Raw genomic sequence first — 22,913 nt, forward strand, 5'->3', positions numbered from 1 at the left:
TGGAGTCCCCCAAGGGTCAGTCTTGGGTCCTCCAGAGCCCACTCCTTCTCCACCCTTGCTCCGCAGTGGTGGAATGACCTTCCTACAGATGTCAGGACTGCCCAGTCCCTGACCACATTCCGGCGCCTCCTTAAGACTCTCCTCTTCAAACAGCACCTGTAGAACTCCTCTGTTTGTATCCTGGGACACTATCACCCTTCATGTAAATGTGCTTTATTTTGCTCTTATCTGACCCCTATTTTACTGCATTTAATCCTGTACTTCAGAATACTGTAATCTGCCAAGTGTTTAACCTGTAGTACTTTGTATTTAATCATATCCTGATGTAACTATCACTATTATCTGCTGTATTATTGAATTGTGGTTTGTCACACTTGTACTTTGCTTGAACAAAAGTTATTGTATTTCTTGCTCTTATTGTATTACTTGTATTCTAACACTTGAAATGTATTTGCTTACGATTGTAAGTCACCCTGGATAAGGGCGTCTGCTAAGAAATAAATAATAATAATAATAAAAATGAACCCGTCATTAGTTAAGAAAAAGGGACAGTTGAAATCTGTTTGACATGTTCCAAATTAAAAACAGCACAGCTGCTATAACAGTAAAGGTAATGGGGGATCAAATATATTGCAGATGGGGTATTCCTTATCAGTAGAGAGTGATAAGGGTAAACACTTTGTAGTGAGGGTACATAGGGAATTGGTAAATACAGGGTATACATTGCATGTTACATATTGCCATCTGGTGGCAAACGTTGGAACTGCAATATAATGATTAATTCAGAGAAGAAAACTCGAGTTACAATATTTTTCTTTTTCAAGTCTGGGTGATGTGCTAATTACTACATAGAAGGCTGTTTCTGGTGAGACAAAGGGAGGATTTGCACTTAATACATCTCAGTAGAGATCTTGCGAGTGAATAGCTTTCATAGCGAAACAGATCATTGAGATAAAAGCCGTAAACATTCTTTCTCTCATACAGACTGCATCAGGTAGGGTACACATTCCCAGACGAAAGAAAGAAAATTCAAAGAGTGAATGACCCCTTTGAAGGCTGAAATTAAATCAGATGTTATCAAAAGAATTAATACTGCACTTGATTTTCTTGTAGGTTCTGGAAGTGGTTACTGATTCTGAAGAAGATGTTGGGGACACAGGTGGAGACAACAATGAAACAGCTGTGAAACAGAAGCTGTGAATTGGACTATTGAAAACGGCTGGTCTACTGAAGATTATTGTCACCTATACCATGGACATTTTTTTTTTTAATAATGTGATATTTGAATGATATACTGTAGTGCTGAATATGTCTAAACTGAATGAAGGAAAATCAGTGTACTTGTTCAGTTGTGAATATGAATGCAATTTTGCCAGAGTGTATTATATCATCTGCCAATACATCTGTTAAATCTACAGAAGGTTCAAAAGGAATGTTTGTGATGCTTGGAAATCTGCCAGGAGTACATAAGTATAGGAAAGAGAGGTCATAAATGACATCATTACAAGGGTGCGTTTTGGAATCTACAAAACTGAAGTGAATGCATTGTCAAGGGCTCACAATCGCTGTAGCCTGAAGTGTCGCGACTCTGTTCATTCAAATTATTCTATTCTGAGCTATACCAATAAACACATATTTGACATCACTAATATTGTTTATCAGTTTCATATTTCTTCCAGTAGCAATGTTGAGTTATCATGCTGAGATGCAAACATGCCCAGCGACACACATACAGTAAGATAAATGTAGATTTGTAACACGTGTGGGTCGTCACTGAATAATGAGGCAGACACAGCATTGAGTGTTGACACGCCGCACACACACACATGCTGCCACTAGGGTACCAGCCACAGTAGCCCTAGTGTCAGATTTAATAAAGAAAACAAAACAAAGCTACAAATAAATGTTTGCCACACAAGAAAGAGACATCCCGCTGTTTCGGATTAACATCCCCTAAACTAACTTACTGCTGTTGCTGCTGAAGTCCCAGTCTCCCAACCACTCTAGGTCGTTGGGACGGTCTTGGCGGACTACAGCCTTCACAGGCACCGCCTTGCAGTTGAAAGGGACTGTAGTAGTTAATCCTACAGCGCGGACGCTCTCCTCCTCGATGTAGCCAATCCGGACCTCCGGATCAGCTCAGTGCCGGGCGAGCCTACCTGCTCAACTAGTTGCCTAGCAACGCGTCTCCTGTTGCACACATCTGTGCAAGAACCAGCGCCAGGGCTCGCCCCGTCACAAGACTGATGACTTGTACTAGGAATGGCAATGTATTTATTTATTTATTTATTTACGAAAAAATACAAGGAACCACAAAAATATCCCAATACACATTTTCATCAAATTAAACTGTATTCCTGATGAAGACATTGTTTTTACAGGTCAGGAAACAAGCAGCTTACCGCTGCCTCTTGAAAGTTTCCTGTAATATAGAAACAAATTATTGTGTTGATGCATTCAAGTATAGAGAAGGGTCAAAGTAGAAAAAATGAAAACAATATATTGAATTTTAAAACATTTATGGGTATTGAAAAAGGTAAAATATAGGATATTGATACAAAAGTATTTGTTTATTCTGAAACTTTCCTTGCAGGCAGTCCTCACTCTGGTAGGAATGTGCTTTGGAGTGGTTTTGTTTTGTCAACTTGAGGGTACGTATCTTTATATCCAGATCAAAAGAAAACAATTTTAAAAAGTGGATCTCCTTATCTACCACTAACAGAGAAAACTATGGGTCACTTATCTCTTTAGGCCAATTCAGAATTGAACAGACATTTTTTTTTCAAAATGGAGAAAGTCCCAACCTTCACCGAGCCCCCTGTAGCTCTATTCTAATGTATGAAGAGAGTTCATTTGTAGATATATTCTGGTTATTTGACAAATTAGCTCCCAGTAGTGATCATGCCATTAATGGCAGCTGATCACTGTACATCATAATAGCACCCTGTTGGCAAAGCATGCTTTTGACCAATGCTTGGTGTGTACACTAGGCTTCTGCAAGTTTAAATAGCATTCAGGGTTCTCAGGAACTGGTTAATATGGTTAACTTCTGCCAGTGGTACCTTGCTGAATTTCCAAAACGATCAGGTCTCTGCAATAGGAGCAACCAGAGTTTGTTAAATATACGCTGATTTGAAAATACTCTTGCACAATTAAACAACCAATTCCTGAAGATGCATTAAGTGATATATTATACCACAGGCACCCTTTTTAAGAGGAATAAAGTACAATTTTTAAAATAAATATATTTTGTAACTGTACTGTTCTGTGTGGTAGAATTACACTAATCAATTGGGTGATCAAGAGAAGCTAATCGTAAAAAATGAGAAACGGATTTACCCGTGCCAGTAGATAGTTTTATATCACAATAGCTATCAGTAATACGTCATGCCAGTGAAGAAAATCCAGGAACCGTGGAGAAAAAAAAGAGGTGATCAGTTCAATTATTTTAATACCAGATTTTAACAATACATATTTTATCCCAGTTGACCATCTGATCCCCTGCCCATTAAGCCACATTTCTAATGTATAACAAGCACTGTGGTTCAGAAAGCATATTGCCCACTTTTACATTATCAACAGAAGGACATCTGAAGAAATATATTATTTAGTCATTTAGCATATGCTTTTATCCAAAGCGACTTACAGAGACTGCAGTGTCACTTACAAATGGACCTCGGTTTTACATCTCATCCGTTGGACTGTTGGTAATTTGCATAGATGGTTTCAGAATGAGAAATGAAATCCAGCAGACCATTGAAACACTTACTGTCACACTGAAGCAGAACAGTTAACTGGAACCAGAGTAAGATCTGTGCTATTTTGTCATGTAGAAAGCCTGCAACATTGTGCAACACTTTGATGAGCTTTTAACCTGCATTTAAATGAGAGGACTATGACTCAGTTGTAAGTGGCAGTGGGACATCGATGTTAGTACAGTAAGCCTTTTCCCAGGCCTTCAGTTTCACCTAAACAGCATGCACCCCTATATATAAAAAAAAAAGCCTAAGCAAACTTGACCAAGCTTACCACTATTTTAACATATTTATAATAAGATTACTTTTTTTTCAACCAATAACTTATTAATTCTTTTTGTCAACTGAACACTCCTACAAGATAAACGATTTGACCAATTTTGACAAGTTTAGCGGTTCTGGGGCCTATGCCATATAGCGTAAAATGAATGACGCAAAATAAATAAATAAAACCATTTCCCCCAGGAGATTAATGAAATTAGATGTGTTTAATTAATTAAAAGACACTAAAATGGTAACAGTATATCCCATAATCTACCGGGTGGCCTCTCTCCTGGGCCAGCGTAATGCACAAGCAACCATTGTGCTTTTGAGGTTGACCGCAGTATTGCCACCAAATCAGAATTCAGGACCTTTTCAGAAATTTTGAAATGACTGCCAACCACTTTTTACTTCTAACCGATACAGATTCTCAAATGTTTGTGCGGGAAGGGGGTGACTGTTGCTTGAATATGTAATCACCCAGCACTGGATATGCTTTTCTGCTGCCCAATCAATTTAGAAGGGAAAACAGGTATACCTGGAGTCCTGCAGTGCATACCATAATCTAATAAAGCCAAAAAATACAAGACAACTTGTTCTACGTGCTTTTAAAACCTCCGAAATCTGAAATGCCAGCTAGGTTTACTTCCCCCGCCCCCAATAAATAATTAAATTAACTTTTATTTGGATTTAGACAGAAGGCCCTAAAACCTCTTAGAACTGTGCTTTATGAAAAGGGTAAAACTTGTAACCAGTGCTACAGATAAGGTTTTCAGTCATTGACTAATTTATTCTCCAATTTAAACACTATGCTAGTAAAATGCAACATTACCTTGAAGTCATGATGACTACTTTCAATAGAGTACATATTTTAATACCAACTTACAGGGTATGCATTTACTACAGCCTTACATTTTAAATGTAATATTACTTTTAACTTCTGTACAAACACTTGGTCTTGCAATAAAAAAAAAATTTAAAAAAACTCCTTACTTCTTTTCCACCTGAAAACAAATCCAACAATGTCTTACACAGCCATTTTTGTCCAGTGTTAATATTAGTCTGAGAAGTTGCTACTCTCGATGTAGTTATCTACTGTGCTCACCGAGTCTCCTCTCACGAGTACTGGGCTGTTAGTTTCTATAGTTGTTTTCTATAAATCTACCTCTCTGTCTCTTGTGCTCTCACTTTCCTCCCTAAAAATAAAATTTAAATTAAAAATAAAAGTTAATTAAACAATATTTGTCCTAATGCAAATAAAGAAACGATAATATTGTATTCCTTATTGATTGGCTTGCTATTGCAATATAAAGCATCACGACTTTCTCCAAACATAGAATATTGTATTTATTATACAGATTTATGGAAGGTGAGTGGATTCAACCGTACGTTTCTTTATTTCTTTTTTTATTGAAAACCTGGACTTCTTGGTCACGACTTTCAGGCAATTCTCAAGCAGGCTACAATCCTGGCATTTCTATGATCCATTCCATAGCTCCCGCATGCAGTATATTCATAATTGACCATTGAGACGCCAGGAACCAACATAGTACAAGAAACTTGATAACATGCTAACGCTGTGCAGCAAAATTGCTATGTGTAGTCTTTATGCATTTAATTTAAATATCATACATATTTTTTCAATGTGCAAAACACCCAGTACGCAGCTTACCTGGAGCACTGCTTGTTACCCTCTCTAAAACAGTTGAACTGAAAACTTAATTTTAACTGTATTAAATTAAAATTATGGCGGTGCCATAGCTGTTATAAAGTATAGCTATGGCGGGACCATAAACTTTGATTTAATTCAGGCCACAGTTCTTAAAATAACATTATTTTGTGACTAAGGCACAGCATTTCAAATAACTAAAAAATGCCTTTAGCCATTTACCTGAGAGAACACCTATGTTAGCTGATGGTTTCTGCCACTGAACAGATTACAGCACATGATGAAGTCAGTTAAAACATATGTACTGTATGATCCACTGCTGCTTTGATGGAGGTTTTAGTTAGCATGGTTTGTTAAATTTACAACACGAGCGAAAGTTTTGGAATTACTCTCACCTGCTGCAAGATTTTGTACAGCTTTTATGAAGATGGAGGGTATATATTACTATATATATCAGACATGGTAAGCTGGTAGTGCCTTTGGGGATTTGCAAGAATATTAAACACAGTAAAATAAACTCATTAAATAACTGAAACTTAGCGCTGTGCCAAAACACTTTTTTTTTTTTTTTTTAAACCAGGAGAGAAAAAAAAAATACATGTGTCAGAATTCCTCTTAAATGGCTTCATAATATATTCTTCCCAGTTTGAATTTCAATAATAAAAAGAACACTACAAATTATTGCTGATCCGAACACTACAGCTTTTCTTCTGTACCAAAAAGAAATTGCGATGCAGCCGCTATCCAGCAAAGAAATGAAGCAGTGCCACGTCTAGTAGTCTGTTTGTAGAAAACCCTGATTGCAGCTGGCTATTTTTCTGTTGCTTTTGCACAGCGCAGAAGTGATCCTCTGCCCCTAAGTGTAAATCTGCTTAGCTCCTGGATTTCAGTTCTCAGAGATTAGCCACAGATAAATAGTTATTGTAACAGCAGGCAGTCAGTGGGGTTGGATCCTGACTGCCTTTTACAGTTTCCTTCGTTTTGCTTTCATCGCTGCCTTTTTTTTCATCTCCTCCTCCAATCGCAACTCCTCCTCATCCTCCTTCATACCCAAACGCAAACTAAAAGTAGAAGAAGAAAAAAATACACGGCTTGTTAAGGTGATCAGTGCCTAAGTGCTTGGGGAGTTGGGGAGCCCAGTTCCAATAAACGATGTTATCTCGTTTTTTGTTTCTTGGCTTTTCTCTTTAGTTCCTCCTCTTCTCTTCGCATCTCTTCCTGGTCCTCAAGTACGGCTAGTTTCAAGCTACCAAAGGGGGAGGGAAACAACAACAAGGCAAATAAAGCTAGTGCCAATGCTGTTAAACAAACCCTTATACTATTCAAATACGGTAGTGAAAATCAGGAATGGATGCATACAAGGGTGTGGTGGAAACAACCTTAACTAAGGGTCCAGATTTTAAGTTTTATTTAATTTTCAATCTGTAAAATTGTGATCGCTTTAACTTTAAATGCCCTTTAAATTCCCTTTGAGGGTAGAAAGGCGGCGATATTGAATAAACCCTACATAAAATACACCCATTTAATAGCCCATAAACATTTTATATTGGGACGTGAAGTTGTATCACCACACCCCTACCCCCTAGTAGGTCTTCACATATAGGCCCTAAATTTTCATCTAATGTGTGAATATGTATGTAACTAATATAATCTAAAAAGTTATGTACATTAAAAAATAACTTAGAAAACATTTGAATTAAGGTGTTAATTGATTTTGTACTTCATCGTAATCTGTTGCTCTATATTATGCATTAAATATTTTGAATAAACTAAATGTGGTTCCAATTAAAGTTAGTTTGGGATAAAAATCTATAAATAAACTAATTAATAAAGACATCTGCAGTCAATATTGTCTTGTCTCCATTTACAGTTGAATTCGTGCAGTTGTTTAAACATAAATCTGTGTTAGAATTTACTTGACGTCATTGCCTCTCTCTAAAGTAATTGCTGATTCAGCCTGAAACACATTGCTGTGTTGTACTGGTCCTCGATGTCTGGATCAACAAAGCATAAAATTCAATTTAAGTTTTATCAACAAACAGATGTTATCCAACTGTATGCAGCTGGGTTAATACAATCTTTTCCAACATTAACTTAGTTATCTGAGAAACACTGAATTTATCTTCAATCAAGGAAAGTTTAATGCCAGGGTAAAATACTTCAGTACTGAAAATTACAACTTTACAAGTACTGATCAGAATGACCCTTTAATAAGAATGGAGGGCAAACACTTCAATTGGTCAGTAGGAATACAGTTCAGTAGTTTCACTGCTAAAACTTCTTCAATGCACAGTGGCAACAATGTTAACCAAGCTCGGTCGGTAAATAAAAACACGAAGAAAGCAAATTAACAATGTGGTTGAATTTGAACACAAATTTCAAGGCAAGTGGGGTGCAGTAATAAAGCCTTATGAACTGCAGGGTATACCACTGGAAGGATGCTTGTGTGTGCACTTGGCTTATCAATATGAATCTCTGGCTGCTCATCCACATGTTAGCCTAAGGGCACGGACAACATTACAAAGGCAATAACTGAGCTTTTATTAAACCCTACAGTACTCTTACCTCCGAGCCTCCTCCTTTTGCTGGTCTTTCCAACTACTTTCCATGTAACGCAAGGCATAGTCACTTTCATCTTTATATCTGAAAAAAAGGGAGGAATACATCAAGATATTTTACAGGCAGTTTAACCCTTTAAGAACCAGGATCGTGTTAACACGATCATACTGAAGTGGGCTTCTAGGACCGCGATCGTGTAAACACGATGAAAAAAAGCACTTCATTTTTTAGACTTACAGGGCCACCATACTTTGCAGTACAGGCTTGAAACACACAACATTGGATAGGGGAGGGACTGATGTCCACTTCCTGATAGTTTTTTTTTTCGTGTGACGTCACTGGGAGAGGCATTTAGTGTCTAAAGAGCGAAGACAGTTTACAGAACTTGTTTAGAGGTAACAAAGAAAGGGGAAACACTGTAAATCTGATGTATTTGACTTATAATTATATTAGAACATTTATTCTGTCTCGTGTTTTAATATATATGTTTTTACTACATTTATAAATATCAAGAAATGAGTGGATATAAGCATATACTATTTCATGAACTAAATTTATCAGGTACGTTTTCTTTCATTATTACTGATAATAATGAAATGAGCAACTTATTTTATTTATAAATATTTATTTTGAGAAATAAAAATAATCAAGAGTAGTGTCCATTACTGCTTATAAAGACCCTGAGAATAAACTTGCATTATGTCATTGCAATCACTCAGGTGAAACCATGTCTTATAATCTGCCAAAACAGCAATATTTTTTCAACAAAACTTTCAGGAAGTATTGTAAAGTATTGTCTGGTCATAGAATAACACAGTTTTATACATGTATCTCTAAGCAGAACACAGAATAAAAATTACTTAACTTAAACAGAAAAAAACAAGATATTGTGTTAAAAAAAAAAAAAAGCGAAAAGTTTGTATGGTTTCTGAAGTACTTTATAATGATCCCCAGAGTGTTCTGAAAAAAAGGACACCATTTGCAAGATGTTACTGTAAAAAAACTGATTTTTTATAGAAAGAGTCAACTCAGCCAAAAAGCTCCTGGTCCTGGGGTACCATCCCACTAAAAAACGCTTGGTCCTGAAAGGGTTAACAGAAGACTGATAGATGTCTAAAATATCTCATTGAAAAAGGTACAAAATTAAAGCTGTGGGAGGATTCATGAATGGAGTTCTTCTGGTGCTAGTATTTCACAAGAAAATTTGAATTTTCAACATCCAAATCATCTCAAAGGGAACCTAAATTGAACAGCTAGCATTTATTTTGTTGCTGTTGAAACGCATTGGGATCCTTTCGTTTTATACCTCTACCATTTCACTATTTTTCTTACTTTGATCGGTCGTATCCAAAGATTTCCCGGATATGTTTTGAGATTTCATCTTGATCTCCCCCCTCGTCATCGATAAAGTCCTCCATTTCGGAATCGCACTCGTCCTCATCATCGTCATCAAATTTCCGTTTGTAGCTGGAGGTGATGGGAGGCAGTGGGGGACCTAGCAAGATAAACATCATTTAAGCAGCAGAACTCTCAAGAGGCTCAATTTAAACTTCTATTAAAAGTGAAAACACTTTTTCATGGTTTTATAATGATTTTCAAATTTTACAATAAAAATGTCCATGTAGGTTTATATTACATGCACTACTGATTATTAAAATCAGATGAAATTTCACAGGAAAAAACAACACACCAAACGAGACACTACAGGTAAAGCACATATTTCATAGGAGTTTTAACAAAGGGGGTAGGTCAAAGTGAAGCCAGAGTTTAACTTTATACAAGCCAGGTCACGGTCTCTGTGCCATAGGTACAAAGGAAATCACAATAGGAAACTATTCCAGCTGATTTAGCAATGCAACAATGAAATGCCATGTACCCTCTGCTGGTACCCCACATCAGCACAAGCACTGCATTTCAGCAGTTACAGTCTTGGAGCCAGACCTAAAGCAGAGCAGCTCCAGAAGTGTGACTTTGATGCTCAAGATCAGTAGTTAAATATTGCATCAACCACAAAATGTGGAAGCTCATCAATAAATTAAATCAAATACATAAAGCTTAAACCTTTTTATACTCTGACTAAGAACCTCTTACTAGATCAGCAGCTCACTAGTTAAATATGTCTGTAAGAAATAGAAGTCCCCTGTCACGGCTGTAAATGCAGAATCAGAGCCATCAACATGACCCACACCTACAGTATGATGTGCAAGTACTGTACAGGCTTCTCTGCAATCTCCATTGCTGGTGATAATATTACTAGCAATAATTATTTCTCATTTCTAACTTGCAGCCCTCTTCCATCAATGGGTGATCTGCTGAAATTCACCAACATTGAATACAAAACAGTGAATTAGAATGGTGCAATCATTTCTAGAATTATTATTTTTTCTACCAGAAGGGACTTTGGGAACACTGTACTGCAAACTGGCACCATTGTGAGATGCAGATGTCAAACACCAACGACACAATCTAAAAATAACTAAATAAAATAGAAATAAAATAGATACCTGGAGGCCTCATCATGGGCCTGTGACCTGGATAGGGTCTAGGTGGCCTAACCCCATTGGCGGGTACAAAGTCCTTGGTAGAAATGGTTTCTGACACCACAGTGCATTGGGGCCTCCCTGGGCCAGAGCCCATAGTGCTTCCAGGTCGGCCAGGTGCCACGCCTCCAGGTCTCATTTGTCCACTACTTCCAGGTCGGGCTTGAGGATTGTTTCCAGGTCTCCCTGGCTCACCATTCCGAGGTCGGTCCCGCATACCATTTCCAGGTTGGCCAGGACCACTACTTCCTGGTCGGGCCTGTGGATAACTTCCAGGTCTGCTTTGCGGATTACAGTCAGGTCGGCCTGGTCCACTACTTCCAGGTCGGACTTGAGGATTGTTTCCAGGTCTCCCTGGCTCACCATTCCGAGGTCGGTCCCGCATACCATTTCCAGCTTGGCCAGGACCACTACTTCCTGGTCGGGCCTGTGGATAACTTCCAGGTCTGCTTTGCGGATTACAGTCAGGTCGGCCTGGTCCACTACTTCCAGGTCGGACTTGAGGATTGTTTCCAGGTCTCCCTGGCTCACCATTCCGAGGTCGGTCCCGCATACCATTTCCAGGTTGGCCAGGACCACTACTTCCCGGTCGGGCCTGTGGATAACTTCCAGGTAGCACTTGGCCACTACTTCCTGGTCTGCCCTGCGGATTACCGTCAGGTCGGCCTGGTCCACTACTTCCAGGTCGGGCTTGATGATTGTTTCCAGGTCTCCCTGGCTCACCATTCCGAGGTCGGTCCCGCATACCATTTCCAGGTTGGCCAGGAGCACTATTTACTGGTCGGGCTTGCGCACCACTTCCAGGTCGTGGAGGCCCTGAACTTCCTGATTTTGTAGGACCATTGGCGCTTGTGGGTCTGACCTGACAAGCACTTGCTGGTCGTCCCTGACCTGAGCTTCCTGGTCGCGCTGAGGCAGAGCTGGAACTGCTTCCAGGTCGCACAGGAGCACCGCCCATCTTTCCAGAAGGTGGAAGGTTTCCTTTCTTCTGGTTAAGGTCACTGCTGGTAGAAGACCTCTGACCCCCACTAGAAGGCGGCCTAGGGGCAGAAGCTTTGGCAGAGGAAAGAGAGCTGGAGCTGTTTTTTAAAGAGTTTTTGACACTACTGGCACCCGAGGAGCTTTTGCTGGACACAACCAGTCCAGGTCTGTGTCTATCACCCTGAGACTGCTTGGCAGTAGAAGAACTGTGAGGTCTTTCACTGGATGAAGGCGGCTTTGGTTTCTTACTCACCACACCGTTGGGAGGGAGTTTCTCAGCATAACTTTTAGACGACAGCAGCTTTCCGCTTCTTACATCCTTGTCTGGCAAACTCTTTTTTGAAGAGCTAGAGACCACCTGGGACCTGTTGTCTCTCTCAGGCTTCCCTTCTCTTCCCATCTCCTGGATGTATTTCTTATTCTTTCGCTCCAGGAACTCCATCTCCTTCAGTTCCTCTGCAGTCCTTAGCTTCTCTTCAGTCTTCTTCGTGGATTTCAGCTCCACTGGTTCAAACTGCTTCTTTTGTGCCAGCTTTAGGAGTTCTGCGAAGTTCATGGGGGGAGGTGCAGGCTTGGCTGTGTTAGGCTTCTTAGAGGCTTTCTCAGGCTCTCGCGCTGCCATTCTGTCGGGCACTCTTGCTGTCATTCTGTCTGTCTCTTCCCCATCATCCTCGTACTCTGACTCAGTTTGTGAGTATTCACAATAATCCTCCTCGTCACCTGTCCCGTTGTGCTCACGCCCTTCTGCATTTCGCTGTCTTTCCTCTGCCATCTCCTGCTTCGAACGCCTCTTCTTAGTTGGCTCCACAATGGGGACGCCGTCGTAGCCTCTGAAGTTGTCCTTGGTCCGAGATGCCATGGCGCGTGCTTTCCGGTCAGACTTCATCTCCACTCGCTTGGCAAGCAGCTCCTCCTTCTTTCGCTTGCTTTCTATCACTGCCGAGAAACAAACAAAAGCTGATCAGAGATTGCATTTGGCGCAGTTGGGGCACAACACTGTTCATCAGGTTTGAATGGACAGCACAACACTGTTCATCAGGTTTGAGTGGATGGCAGAGAATTAGTGAAAAGTTGAGTCTGTGAAGGACTTTTGATTCACCTTTCATTTTAAAACAGGCACAAAAAATAACTGGTGGCTCCTGGACAGCACACTGCAACAACACACACAGGATTAAACCAAATCTATGGATTCCTAAAATATTCTAAAATGCAAAATGTATGAAATAAAAAAAAGGGTTTTATCTATGTTTATAAAAGCTTCATTTGTACTTTTAAATAGGAAACAAACTAGGGATTGGACTTTTAAACGTATATACTCTAAAGAAGTGGTCAAATGTTTAATAATTATGCCAGACGTATAACCGGTAAAGTGACACATTTCACCAAACATGTATTTTTTAAAAATGTATTCATTTTAGTAATTTATCATATACAGTAGTGCGTCACATATCCGAATGCAGTGGTGCCAGAGTAAGGTGGATATAAAGGAAGGGGTTTGGCATTTGCCTCCAAGTAATTTTTCTAATTGGTGCAACAGAAAGACTGACAATGGCGTGGATGTTATCCTCGGTCCATCTGGTGCTTCAGTGACGCACTCTGTGTTCATGTTGTAATAGGCGTGGCATGGTAGAGTCCACGTGGTAAGAGAGAGTTAATGACAAGTGTTTTTTCTGACATTTGTTATATGCTTCACCATTTGAAATTAAAACATTCTGAAATTACTGTGGATGGAGCTACCAATGGCAGTAAAAAGCAAACATCCATAACATTTGCTATAGAGTGGGCGGAGCAGGGTGTGATCACGTTATCCCCTATGAGGACAGTGTGTGCGAATCGTGAATGCAGCAGTTTTGAAATAGATGCAAGATTATCCCAGTATTCATCAATTGCAAAATTATTTTTTTAATACAACTTTTTGTCCACTATGTGTCTGTCTTAAAGTCTAAAGTAGTTTTATGTTTACAGAGCTCTAAAGTCACTAAATATTGCAAGAGACAACGAAACCTGTCATATTAAATCGTAATAATAATTTCTCAAATTATATAATCTCAAAATATCATTCTTCACCTAGATTACATTTTTTTTTAAATGAACCTTTAAGCAAACTATTCTAAAAACATTATACTATCTGAAAATGTGTTGAATATTTATGTATATGTATATCTCCACCGACAACTTTAAAATTACAACCATTGTTTGATTGAAGAGGACATTTAAATAAAACATTTGAACATATACTTTGGTGAGTACGTGTTTTTACTATGTAGTTAAGTCTTTGCCATGTTAAAGTGTTATTTGCTTATTTAGGGTTTCTTTGCTTAGAAAATACTAACCAGGGCAGTATACATCCGAATGTAATATAAAAGAGTGTGTGTATGTAGATATTGGTTAAACGCTGACACTGCACAGCATTTAAACGTTCATAAAAACTATGGGAGCCTATCTGCTCTTTTTGTAAGGTGCTGTACCTTTTTTTTTGTTCTCATTCTGCTGCTTCTTCAGGAAGGCTTGCACTGCTGCAGAATGCACACCTTTCACTTTCGGGTCCTTTTTGGGGGGTCCCACCGACAGGCTGTATCGCTTTGCCTGCAAAAATAAAGGAATGTTTTGAAAATGCACACGCACATGGTTGCAGAATTTGGCATGTGTTGTAGCCCACCCGAAAGTGCTGTGTGACCAAATAAAAAATGTGTATCATTACCCTTGCTGAGGTAGATTTAAAAGACCAAAAGATTAACCAGAATTTATTCATTTCACAGATTACCCTTTACATGAATTCCTCGCCATTCATTTAAATATGGAACTGCAAAATAAAATATAAGTACTTACAAAGCAACACTATGACTGTTAAATTTAAATAGAGAAGGTCTATTTCTTTTCCCTCCCCCCCTTCTTATTAAAATATTATCTAACAAATAGATCAATCCTAATTCCTTCCCGTTCGAGAGATCAAGATGTTACTGTACAAATCAAAATCTGGTCAATCTTAAGTGTTACTGGTAAATGTCAACATTTACCAAATAAGGTGGTAAATGTCTGAAATTATGAAGAAATAGATTGCTTTTCGGATATTCACCAGTTTATCTTATGATTTACCAAAGCTTATTGGTAACAATAGAAATAAATGTGCAAGGACACAGTGTGAATCATTCTACACATTAATTAATGTACTTAAATTGTATACATGTTACGGTTAAAAGCAAGAATACTGGCAAATCTTAATTATCCGGTAAATGTTGACATTTACCAAGCAAAACTGTAAACGTCCGAAATAAACATAACGCTTTACTTTAGACATTTCCTGGTAAATCTCAAGAATAACCAAGTGTCGTTGGCTAATGACCGAATGTTTCACTTTGGCGCATTGTAAGGCTTCAGGAGTCCTGTGTAACTCCAAGTGCCACAAGAGTCTACCATTCTTCAATAAAGTAGGTAAATATACCTATTCACTGCATGTCTTTGTGGTGCTTTGCGTCACAACCAAAGTGTGATTTTCTGTTGAAAAAACGAAAGTCCTAAATTATTTAATTTGCATTTTACAGAATGTTATTTTTCATAAAACTACTACGTATCTTATACATTCGGTCATTCTTGAGATTTACCAGGAAATGTCCACAGTAAAGCGTTATGTTTATTTCGGACATTTACCGTTTTGCTTGGTAAATGTCGACATTTGCCAGTCAATCTTAAGATTTGCCAATATTCTTTTACCATAACATATATACAATTTAAGTACATTAATTAAATGTACAGAATGATTCCCACTGTGTCTTTGCACATTTACTTCAAGAGTTACACTTCATGATCCAAGATTGCAGATTTTTCAGTGTGTTTAATCAGGACTGATGGTGTAAGCGTAGCACACTTTTCTGCAGCTAGTTTTGGGATGTGTGTTTTCTCTCACAGTTCCGATTCAAGATTAACTTACTTTACTAGCAGAACCCAGGTATACGTTTTTGTCTATGGACAGGCACAGTATTTGGTGTTGCTGCCTATGAATTCATGACTTGGTTTGTCATCTTTAGGGAAACTGCAGTTTAATCAGTTCTCAAGGGAGCAGAATACTACTGTTTTCATGACAACTTGGTTTGGCAAGACTCTGAACACATACAGTTATATCCATTCACACAAAGGACATACAGGTCATTGTACGCTTAATTTAATCAGTTGTAATACATTGACAGATGGGGGGGGGGGTCAATTGATGCAGCATCATAATTTGTTTTTTCAAAAGCAACCGAAGACTAATCATCTAAAGCTAGATTATACCAGTTCTGCTTGATGAACATGTCATTTTGGAAAAATTGCAAGGGCAGGACCAGACCTGTTTCCAGCTTCAGTAACTCCCTAGTTTAGTCAATGGCAGGGTATGGTTCTAAAGATCCTTATTGTTTAACGTTTTTCAGTGGATTATCCTGGTATAAAGATGGGTGAGCATGAAAAAAACTGAATAAAATATAAGAGAGAGGCCTATACCAAAACAGTAAGTGAATATTATGTTACTTCAGGTAAACTATGACCATATTGTTTTTTTTTTTTTAATTAAATAGTTCAACACCAAAAAAATGGTAAAGCGTGGTTTAGGGAGTGACTTAAACCTGAACCTCACAGACCAGCAGATTTGAGTCTGATAAAGCCTCTGAACGCTACAGAGTGGCATAAGTTGCAGGGGAACATGCAATAACTTATTCTTCCACTCCCAGTAGGCCATTCCTGAACCTTGATTTTATTCTTCTTTAACCATTCTGAAGTAGATTTTGATGTGTGCTTTGGATCGTTGATGTGTTGGAACGTCCAGTTGTGCTTTAAACCAAGTTTTGTAGTGGAGGGTTTCCGATGATTGGCCAATATCTTTTGGTATGCTATGGAATCCATTTTACCATGTATTGGAACTAAATTTCCTGTTCCCTTAGAGGAAAAACAGCCCCCTAGAAGGATATTACCACTTTCATGCTTGACAGTAGGTATGGTGTTCTTTTCTTTGTACGCCTCACCAGACTTTCTCCAAATGTAACGACTATCAGCGTGTCCAAATAGCTCGATTTTTGATTCATCACTCCACAAAACCTTTGACCAGAACTCCTATCCATCATTCAAATGCCATTTTGCAAATTTTAAGCAATTGTCCTTGCAACGTTTTCCTAAGAGTGTTTTTTTCCTTGACCTGCGACCATTAAGACCTTCAAAAAATATATAATATATACAATCTATATAAAAAAAAATCACTGCACAACATTTCAAAAAAGTTGGGTACTGTTTAAGTGAGGCATTTCAGAATGACGCGCCTGCCTTTTTTCTGTCCCATGAGATTCTGACTCGCTCTAAAGCAGCACAACGTGTTTTTGACCCAGATGGCCTTCCATACAGATCACTACGCATGCGCACGCAGAATCTGGTTTTCTTACTTTTTGCTGTCTAAAACATTTAAATAAAGGCTCAAGAGCTGCTTTGTTGAACCTGTGTTTTTGTAATATATTATATATCACCTCTCACACAGACCTCTTTATCATTTGCCATTTTTTTTAAACTTCTGGTCATGCGGTAAATGAGTGCAGGGTATATTTGTCATTTCTAGCGAATACGAACATCTGATGTCAAAAAATATTTGTGTGCTGTTGTGGATGTATTTACAAGTAGCACAACGCGACCTGTTGCATGAAAATTAGCCTTTAAGATTGTCACAACGGTCGCATGTTACTATGGACTAAATATTCTTAGATTGTTATCTCTTACATCAAATCTGCACTGCTTTTTCCATCCAGCTGAAGAAGGACTTGTAGTCCGAAACATCCTGATAACAGATTTTTTATCAATTGTTCACATTATTGTGTACCTACATTACCTTTTTTTTCTCTCTCTCTCTCTCTCTCTATATATATATATATATATACACACACACACATATATACATATATATACACACACACATATATACATATATATACACACATATACATATATATATATATATATATATATATATATATATATATATATATATATATATATATATATATACACACATATACATATACACACCCACCCAGTGTTTATCTGCTTGCTTGGGGGGAGGGGGACATAGGTCCACGGACATGTGAAATCCATGGATTAATGTGGTGTTATTGTGTGTGACTAGAAATCATGACTAAAATACAGAAACTAGTACTGTAAACCAAATTAGCATTTACTGAAGATGTATGCAGTGCAATATATGACAAAGACAGAAGAATGTTTTAATTAGTTTACTTTGACAGCATCACTCCTAGCAACATCTTTTCAAAATGTGATACACCTCCAACCCCGTTTCCCTAGCATTCTGTTACCAAAATATTAAATAATAAAAAATAAACACAAATAAAAATACTGCAAAGCTACATAAGATATTTTATGATGGGAATAAGCTATTCAGCCTATCAAAGCTCACAATTTCCCTATTAACTAAGTCGTGTGTCTAGCAGCTAGAAATATCACAAGCTATTACACTTAATTTATTCCACACATTAATATTAAATAACGGTACCCAAGTGTTTCTAGTTTTCTGGGATTTCAAACTAAATTCAATTCTATTATTTATTTATTTTATTTTAAAACTAAATAAACAACCCTGCTGTGCAATTATAAGTTATTACATTTCAACAATATACGTACCAACAGAAGTGATTTTTTTTTCATAACAGCTTTTTTAAACAATTCAGTGCTACATGTCGTTCTTTTGAACCTTGATAAAGTACATCAGTCTTGTTTCAGCAAGGCAAATTATGTTTGCTGGGCTTCACTTAGGCCCTGTCCACACTATGCCTTCAAACCGTATTAGTTTCATTTAAACTGGCTTAAAAGTGCTAAATAAGGTTTGCGTCCAGACTACACCGCTTTTAATACCATACTCGAGAACCGGACTCGAGACCACCTCAGGGGGTAGTCTCGAGTCCGGTTCTAATTAGATCGCATCAGATAGTGCGGTTTGTCAGAAGCGTGGACACTGTAATACCGAACTACATTTTTTGTGTATCGTCCAGTATCCCAAAATGCTTTGTTGTATATCTGGCGAAATACTGGCACCTAAAGGACTTGCTTTCAGTGTACACTCCGCAATGAGTATTCATTTTTATGCTAAAAAAAAAACCAAAAAACTTTAAGGACATCTCTGTTAAGCTAGTGTGGAAAATAACTAAAGCACAATGTAAATTAGGTGACTGCAAAAATGAAATGCAAGTTAAAAGTAGTATCAGGATGAACAATTCATGTAATTTGTCAGCTGGATGAAAAAGAATTAAGGGGACCAGAGTGTGCAGGAAAGATATAAAGTTAAAAACAAAGACTGTTTTGTAATTAACAGCTTTTTCTGAGTTCAATTATGAAAACAGAATCAGCTCAATTTGCTTAAAGGGATTACCTGATTAGAAATAAAACCCGAAAACTTCAAGCCTTACTTGTGTGTTCGCATCTACTTTTTCCAAAATACTTGTTTTATTTCTTTTTAGCAATATGCACCTCTATTAATATGAAGCATAACAATATTGCATTGTGGGATACTACTGTATTAATTTCCACTGTTTATTATGCTACTAGGAGCTGTAACCAAACTATTCTAATAGTGTGCGGATGCATTAAGTCCGACTTAACATGAAACGGTACTTCACAGTGTGGACACTTTGAGCTGGATTAATTTGAACGGTTTCGAGTACGGTTCTCCAGATCGGTTATGTAGTGTGGACAGGGTTTAAGTAACTGCCTCAGGAGAACTAATTTTAGAGAATCGGCATCCTTCTATCTGTTCATACCAAGAAATGAATCCATCTGTAGTGCCGCTGTCTTGGCTTCTACTCCACAGGTTTTTGGGGTCTCTTCTTCCTCACTGCCACCGTCATCACAGTTACTGTTGTCCAATTTGGCGCTAAATGTGTGTGTGTGTGTGTGTGTGCGCGCAACGTGGGCATTATACATTGGCAATAACGTACTGCATTTCAGAGATAAAACTCATCAGGGAGCCACAGATAAGAGAAGCCGCAGATAAATGAGGTTCTACTGTGTGTGTGAGTGTGATTATATATATATATATATATATATATATATATATATAATGCGCTGTATGTTCTTACACTCCCAAAATTACTTCACTGTAGCGCTATACTGTACTGAAGTGCAGAGACTTTAAACACAGCAGGTGATAGCCTATCATTGCCTTAGGACAGATTAGACAGTTATGTGCAGCTGTATAGAACCAAGTAATAGCAGCACAGAAAATGAGCTTGGTTTGCAGTTTTGCTTCTTTGTTGAATCAGTCAGCAGTCCTAAAACAAACAGCTGTAATGCCAGGTTTTGTTTGTATCAGCCTAAAGTGTTTGAACCACAGCACTACTATGTACTGTAGGGGCCTGTAAGCCAATCAACACTGAACTTAAGAGCCTTTAAAACATCCATAGGCAGGCGGGTAGTGAAAGACTGTCTTCATCACCACAACATTTAGTAAATGTATTCTGTGGTAAAGTAGAGGAAGTAAACTGATAAAAAAAAAACTGGTTAGAATAAGAATTATAAATGCTTAGAAAAATAAGAAAATACAAAAACACGCACTTACAGGGCTAAAATAGAAAACATAAAACGTACATATGAATAATGAAGCAATCTTTTTTTAAAAAGAATTTAATCTCGCCAAAACAAATCTGTAATCCAGTTAGGCCACCCATGCTCTACATACGATTTAGCAAAAAACATACTAAAAAGTATCCCCCTTTTAAGTTGAGTAATCATTTGACTTAAAACAAAGCCTGTTAGTCAAACATTAGCCACGTCTGACAGAGGAGGCTCATTACACAAGCATTTTACTTCCTGCGATAAACTGCTACCATGATTCTCAGTGAAAGTGTTACTATACTGCAGCCTTGGCGAAAGGTTCAAAGACCAGTCAGCTGTTACAGGACAGGAGCATAATACACTACATTAAATGATGAGGCATCTTCTACCAAGAAACCATTCATTATAATTGTGTTTTATTTCACAATGCTTACTTGGCTTTCCAAGCGTAACATACTGCCATTTGTGTAAATGGTAGTTGTAACACTTTAAAATGTACTCTTGCTTAAGTCTCGTACTAAGTGAATAATGTTAATATGACAAAATTAACGTAAATTCGTAAATTTTGTGAGGTACGTTTTTTGGCAACAATTAATTACTATAACAAGTAACTTACCATGAAAGCTAAGTAACAGTATATTCGTGTCAAACCTTTACTGGAAGTTTTTTTTCTTACCGGTAAGCTGCTCAGACCCTGGTTTTCAGACGCCATGGACAGGATGGTGTTGAAATCCATGGCCAGTTTTCCCTGCCGAGTAGTCCAACACAGCGGTGAGAGACAGAAAAAATAAAAAAAATACCTCCCCGAGTCCCCGAGGAACACAACCACGCTCCGGCACACCGACACCAACACGCACACAAAAAAACCCAGAAAACTGGGAAGCGGACAGTAACAACAGCCAAAACAAACAGCAACACCCTGGGAAGTATAAGGAACCCCAACACCGAAAGAAATTTCATTAGATTCTCTCGAAGTGTTTCCTCTCCAGGATATCCAATCCTCCCCGTCGCACTCTGTGGTAGTACGTCAATGGAATTCTGTGTCATTTCCGTTCTCTTACGTTTCGCTGCATTAAAAACAAAGGTGCTTGAGAATTTTTTTTCCCAAAACAATTACTTTATTTAAAAGCCCATATAAAATATATCGTACCGTCAGTGTCTTTATTCATTTAGCTAAAGAAAGGGTTAACACGTCTTTTTGAGAAAAAAATAAATAAATACGGTACACGTTATTACTTATTTCCAGTAATTTTTTTTTGTTAGTATCATTGATTCATCATATGCCATTTCTAATTGTAAATAAAACAATAGTACAACGCTAATAAGGAAAACAATTAGCCTATACCATATTTTTTTGTAAATCCACCTGGTCGAGAGGGAAAAGCCTATTATCTTTTTCAAAGGACATTTAACAAAATAACGCAACCATATTTCTCGTGTCTACAGGTGCATTCATTTGTTCTATTTAAGTTTGACGTATGGAACTATTTGTATTTCTTCAAATAAATGTTATATACTGTTATTAATAATATACGGTGTAGACGAATGTTTTCTGTGATACTCTCTCAGACATGCTTTTCCACGTACATGTAGTATACAGTATCACACACCCCCCGAGCGATTAAAACAAATCCGTTCGTGCTGCCTGAAAATCTGGAGGAGGAGCGAGTTTAGACACGTTGACTTCCTGAAGTCATACTGGAGCACAAGACACTGGCCTCCCTAGGTCACATAACACGTGTTTGCTGCTTTCGTACAGTACATAGCAGGTGCTTTGGTGTAGTTCCCATAAGAGAAAAGGACCTAGGGAAGGGACTGCTGTGCCAGCGATTTATGTGAAACCATACCCTCGTCCATCCTCTAGATCGTTTCCTCTTATGGGAACTAGCCTCAACCAGAATTAGATATATGTGGTGTTGCTAACTAATATTATGAAAGATTAAAAACCAGAGATGTATAGAAAATTCGGAATTAACTTTTCCAACAAAGCAATATCAAGTATCTTATGTGTAAGTAACATACAGTCGTAGGCTAAAAACAAAATGAGAGCTCGTAGTATCATGTAAAAGTAGATCACCATGACTGACATCCACTGTAGGTTACATGTAAATATGTCAGTTTGACATACCCGGATTATGATACTCTCAATAATTTATGATTAAGAAAATCAATCGCGACAAAATGACTACACTTACAAGAATGCATTGGGATGGGAGTTTAAAATCCTGAAACATAGTGGCCTGAACTGTCCCTGAAACATGAAGTCATATGATCACCCTACTAACTTACTATAACCACCACGTATACACAACATTGTAATGGTATGTCAGAAAGATATTTACTTTAGTATCAGGAACTTGTAGTAAGACGATTCGTCCACCAGATGGCACCAGTGAATAAGGAGTTGGCCTATACTATTTTTCCAGGTCTGTTTAATATATAAACCATAATGGTTCAACAAAACTAAGGTAATGCAAGCAACACAGAACCTAACGTGTAAAACATGTTTGTTTTACAAAGCATGAAGCAATAAACAAAACATCAGTGGCGCCTGAGGAGTGTTTTTCAGTACAA

The 22,913-nt window shown here is 38.0% G+C and overlaps 1 protein-coding gene across 3 annotated transcripts; it reads right to left on the reverse strand.

Annotated features, from left to right (window-relative positions):
• Positions 1 to 3,434: 3,434 nt before the first annotated feature.
• Positions 3,435 to 21,945, reverse strand: LOC117435081 (protein SPT2 homolog). Of its 3 annotated transcripts, XM_059002982.1 has the most exons (7): positions 21,016 to 21,939; positions 19,547 to 20,266; positions 14,234 to 14,351; positions 10,749 to 12,701; positions 9,577 to 9,739; positions 8,251 to 8,328; positions 3,435 to 6,746 (listed from the first exon to the last, which is right to left on the reverse strand). In XM_059002982.1, exons 4-7 carry the CDS (start codon positions 12,649 to 12,651, stop codon positions 6,650 to 6,652), a joined length of 2,241 nt encoding a protein of 746 aa, XP_058858965.1. In that variant the 5' UTR covers positions 12,652 to 12,701; positions 14,234 to 14,351; positions 19,547 to 20,266; positions 21,016 to 21,939; the 3' UTR covers positions 3,435 to 6,649. The 3 variants fall into 3 exon arrangements, with proteins under 3 accessions (XP_058858965.1, XP_033913897.3, XP_058858964.1); XM_034058006.3 differs by lacking the exon at positions 19,547 to 20,266; XM_059002981.1 differs by lacking the exons at positions 3,435 to 6,746; positions 19,547 to 20,266 and adding an exon at positions 6,763 to 6,931 and having other exon boundaries at positions 21,016 to 21,945.
• Positions 21,946 to 22,913: the final 968 nt, after the last annotated feature.

The sequence above is a fragment of the Acipenser ruthenus genome, chromosome 28, assembly GCF_902713425.1.
Source record: "Acipenser ruthenus chromosome 28, fAciRut3.2 maternal haplotype, whole genome shotgun sequence".
NCBI classification, from domain to species: domain Eukaryota; kingdom Metazoa; phylum Chordata; class Actinopteri; order Acipenseriformes; family Acipenseridae; genus Acipenser; species Acipenser ruthenus.

Bases quoted from the DNA above. Each gene is read 5' to 3' on its own strand.
- LOC117435081 (XM_034058006.3), bottom strand. From the start codon at position 21,075: ATGGATTTCAACACCATCCTGTCCATGGCGTCTGAAAACCAGGGTCTG. The intron at 14,352-21,015 runs GTAAGAAAAAAA...TTATTTTTGCAG, and splicing joins AGGGTCTGAGCAGCTTACCG to GCAAAGCGATACAGCCTGTC. The intron at 12,702-14,233 runs GTACAGCACCTT...GTTTCTCGGCAG, and splicing joins GAATGAGAACAAAAAAAAAG to TGATAGAAAGCAAGCGAAAG.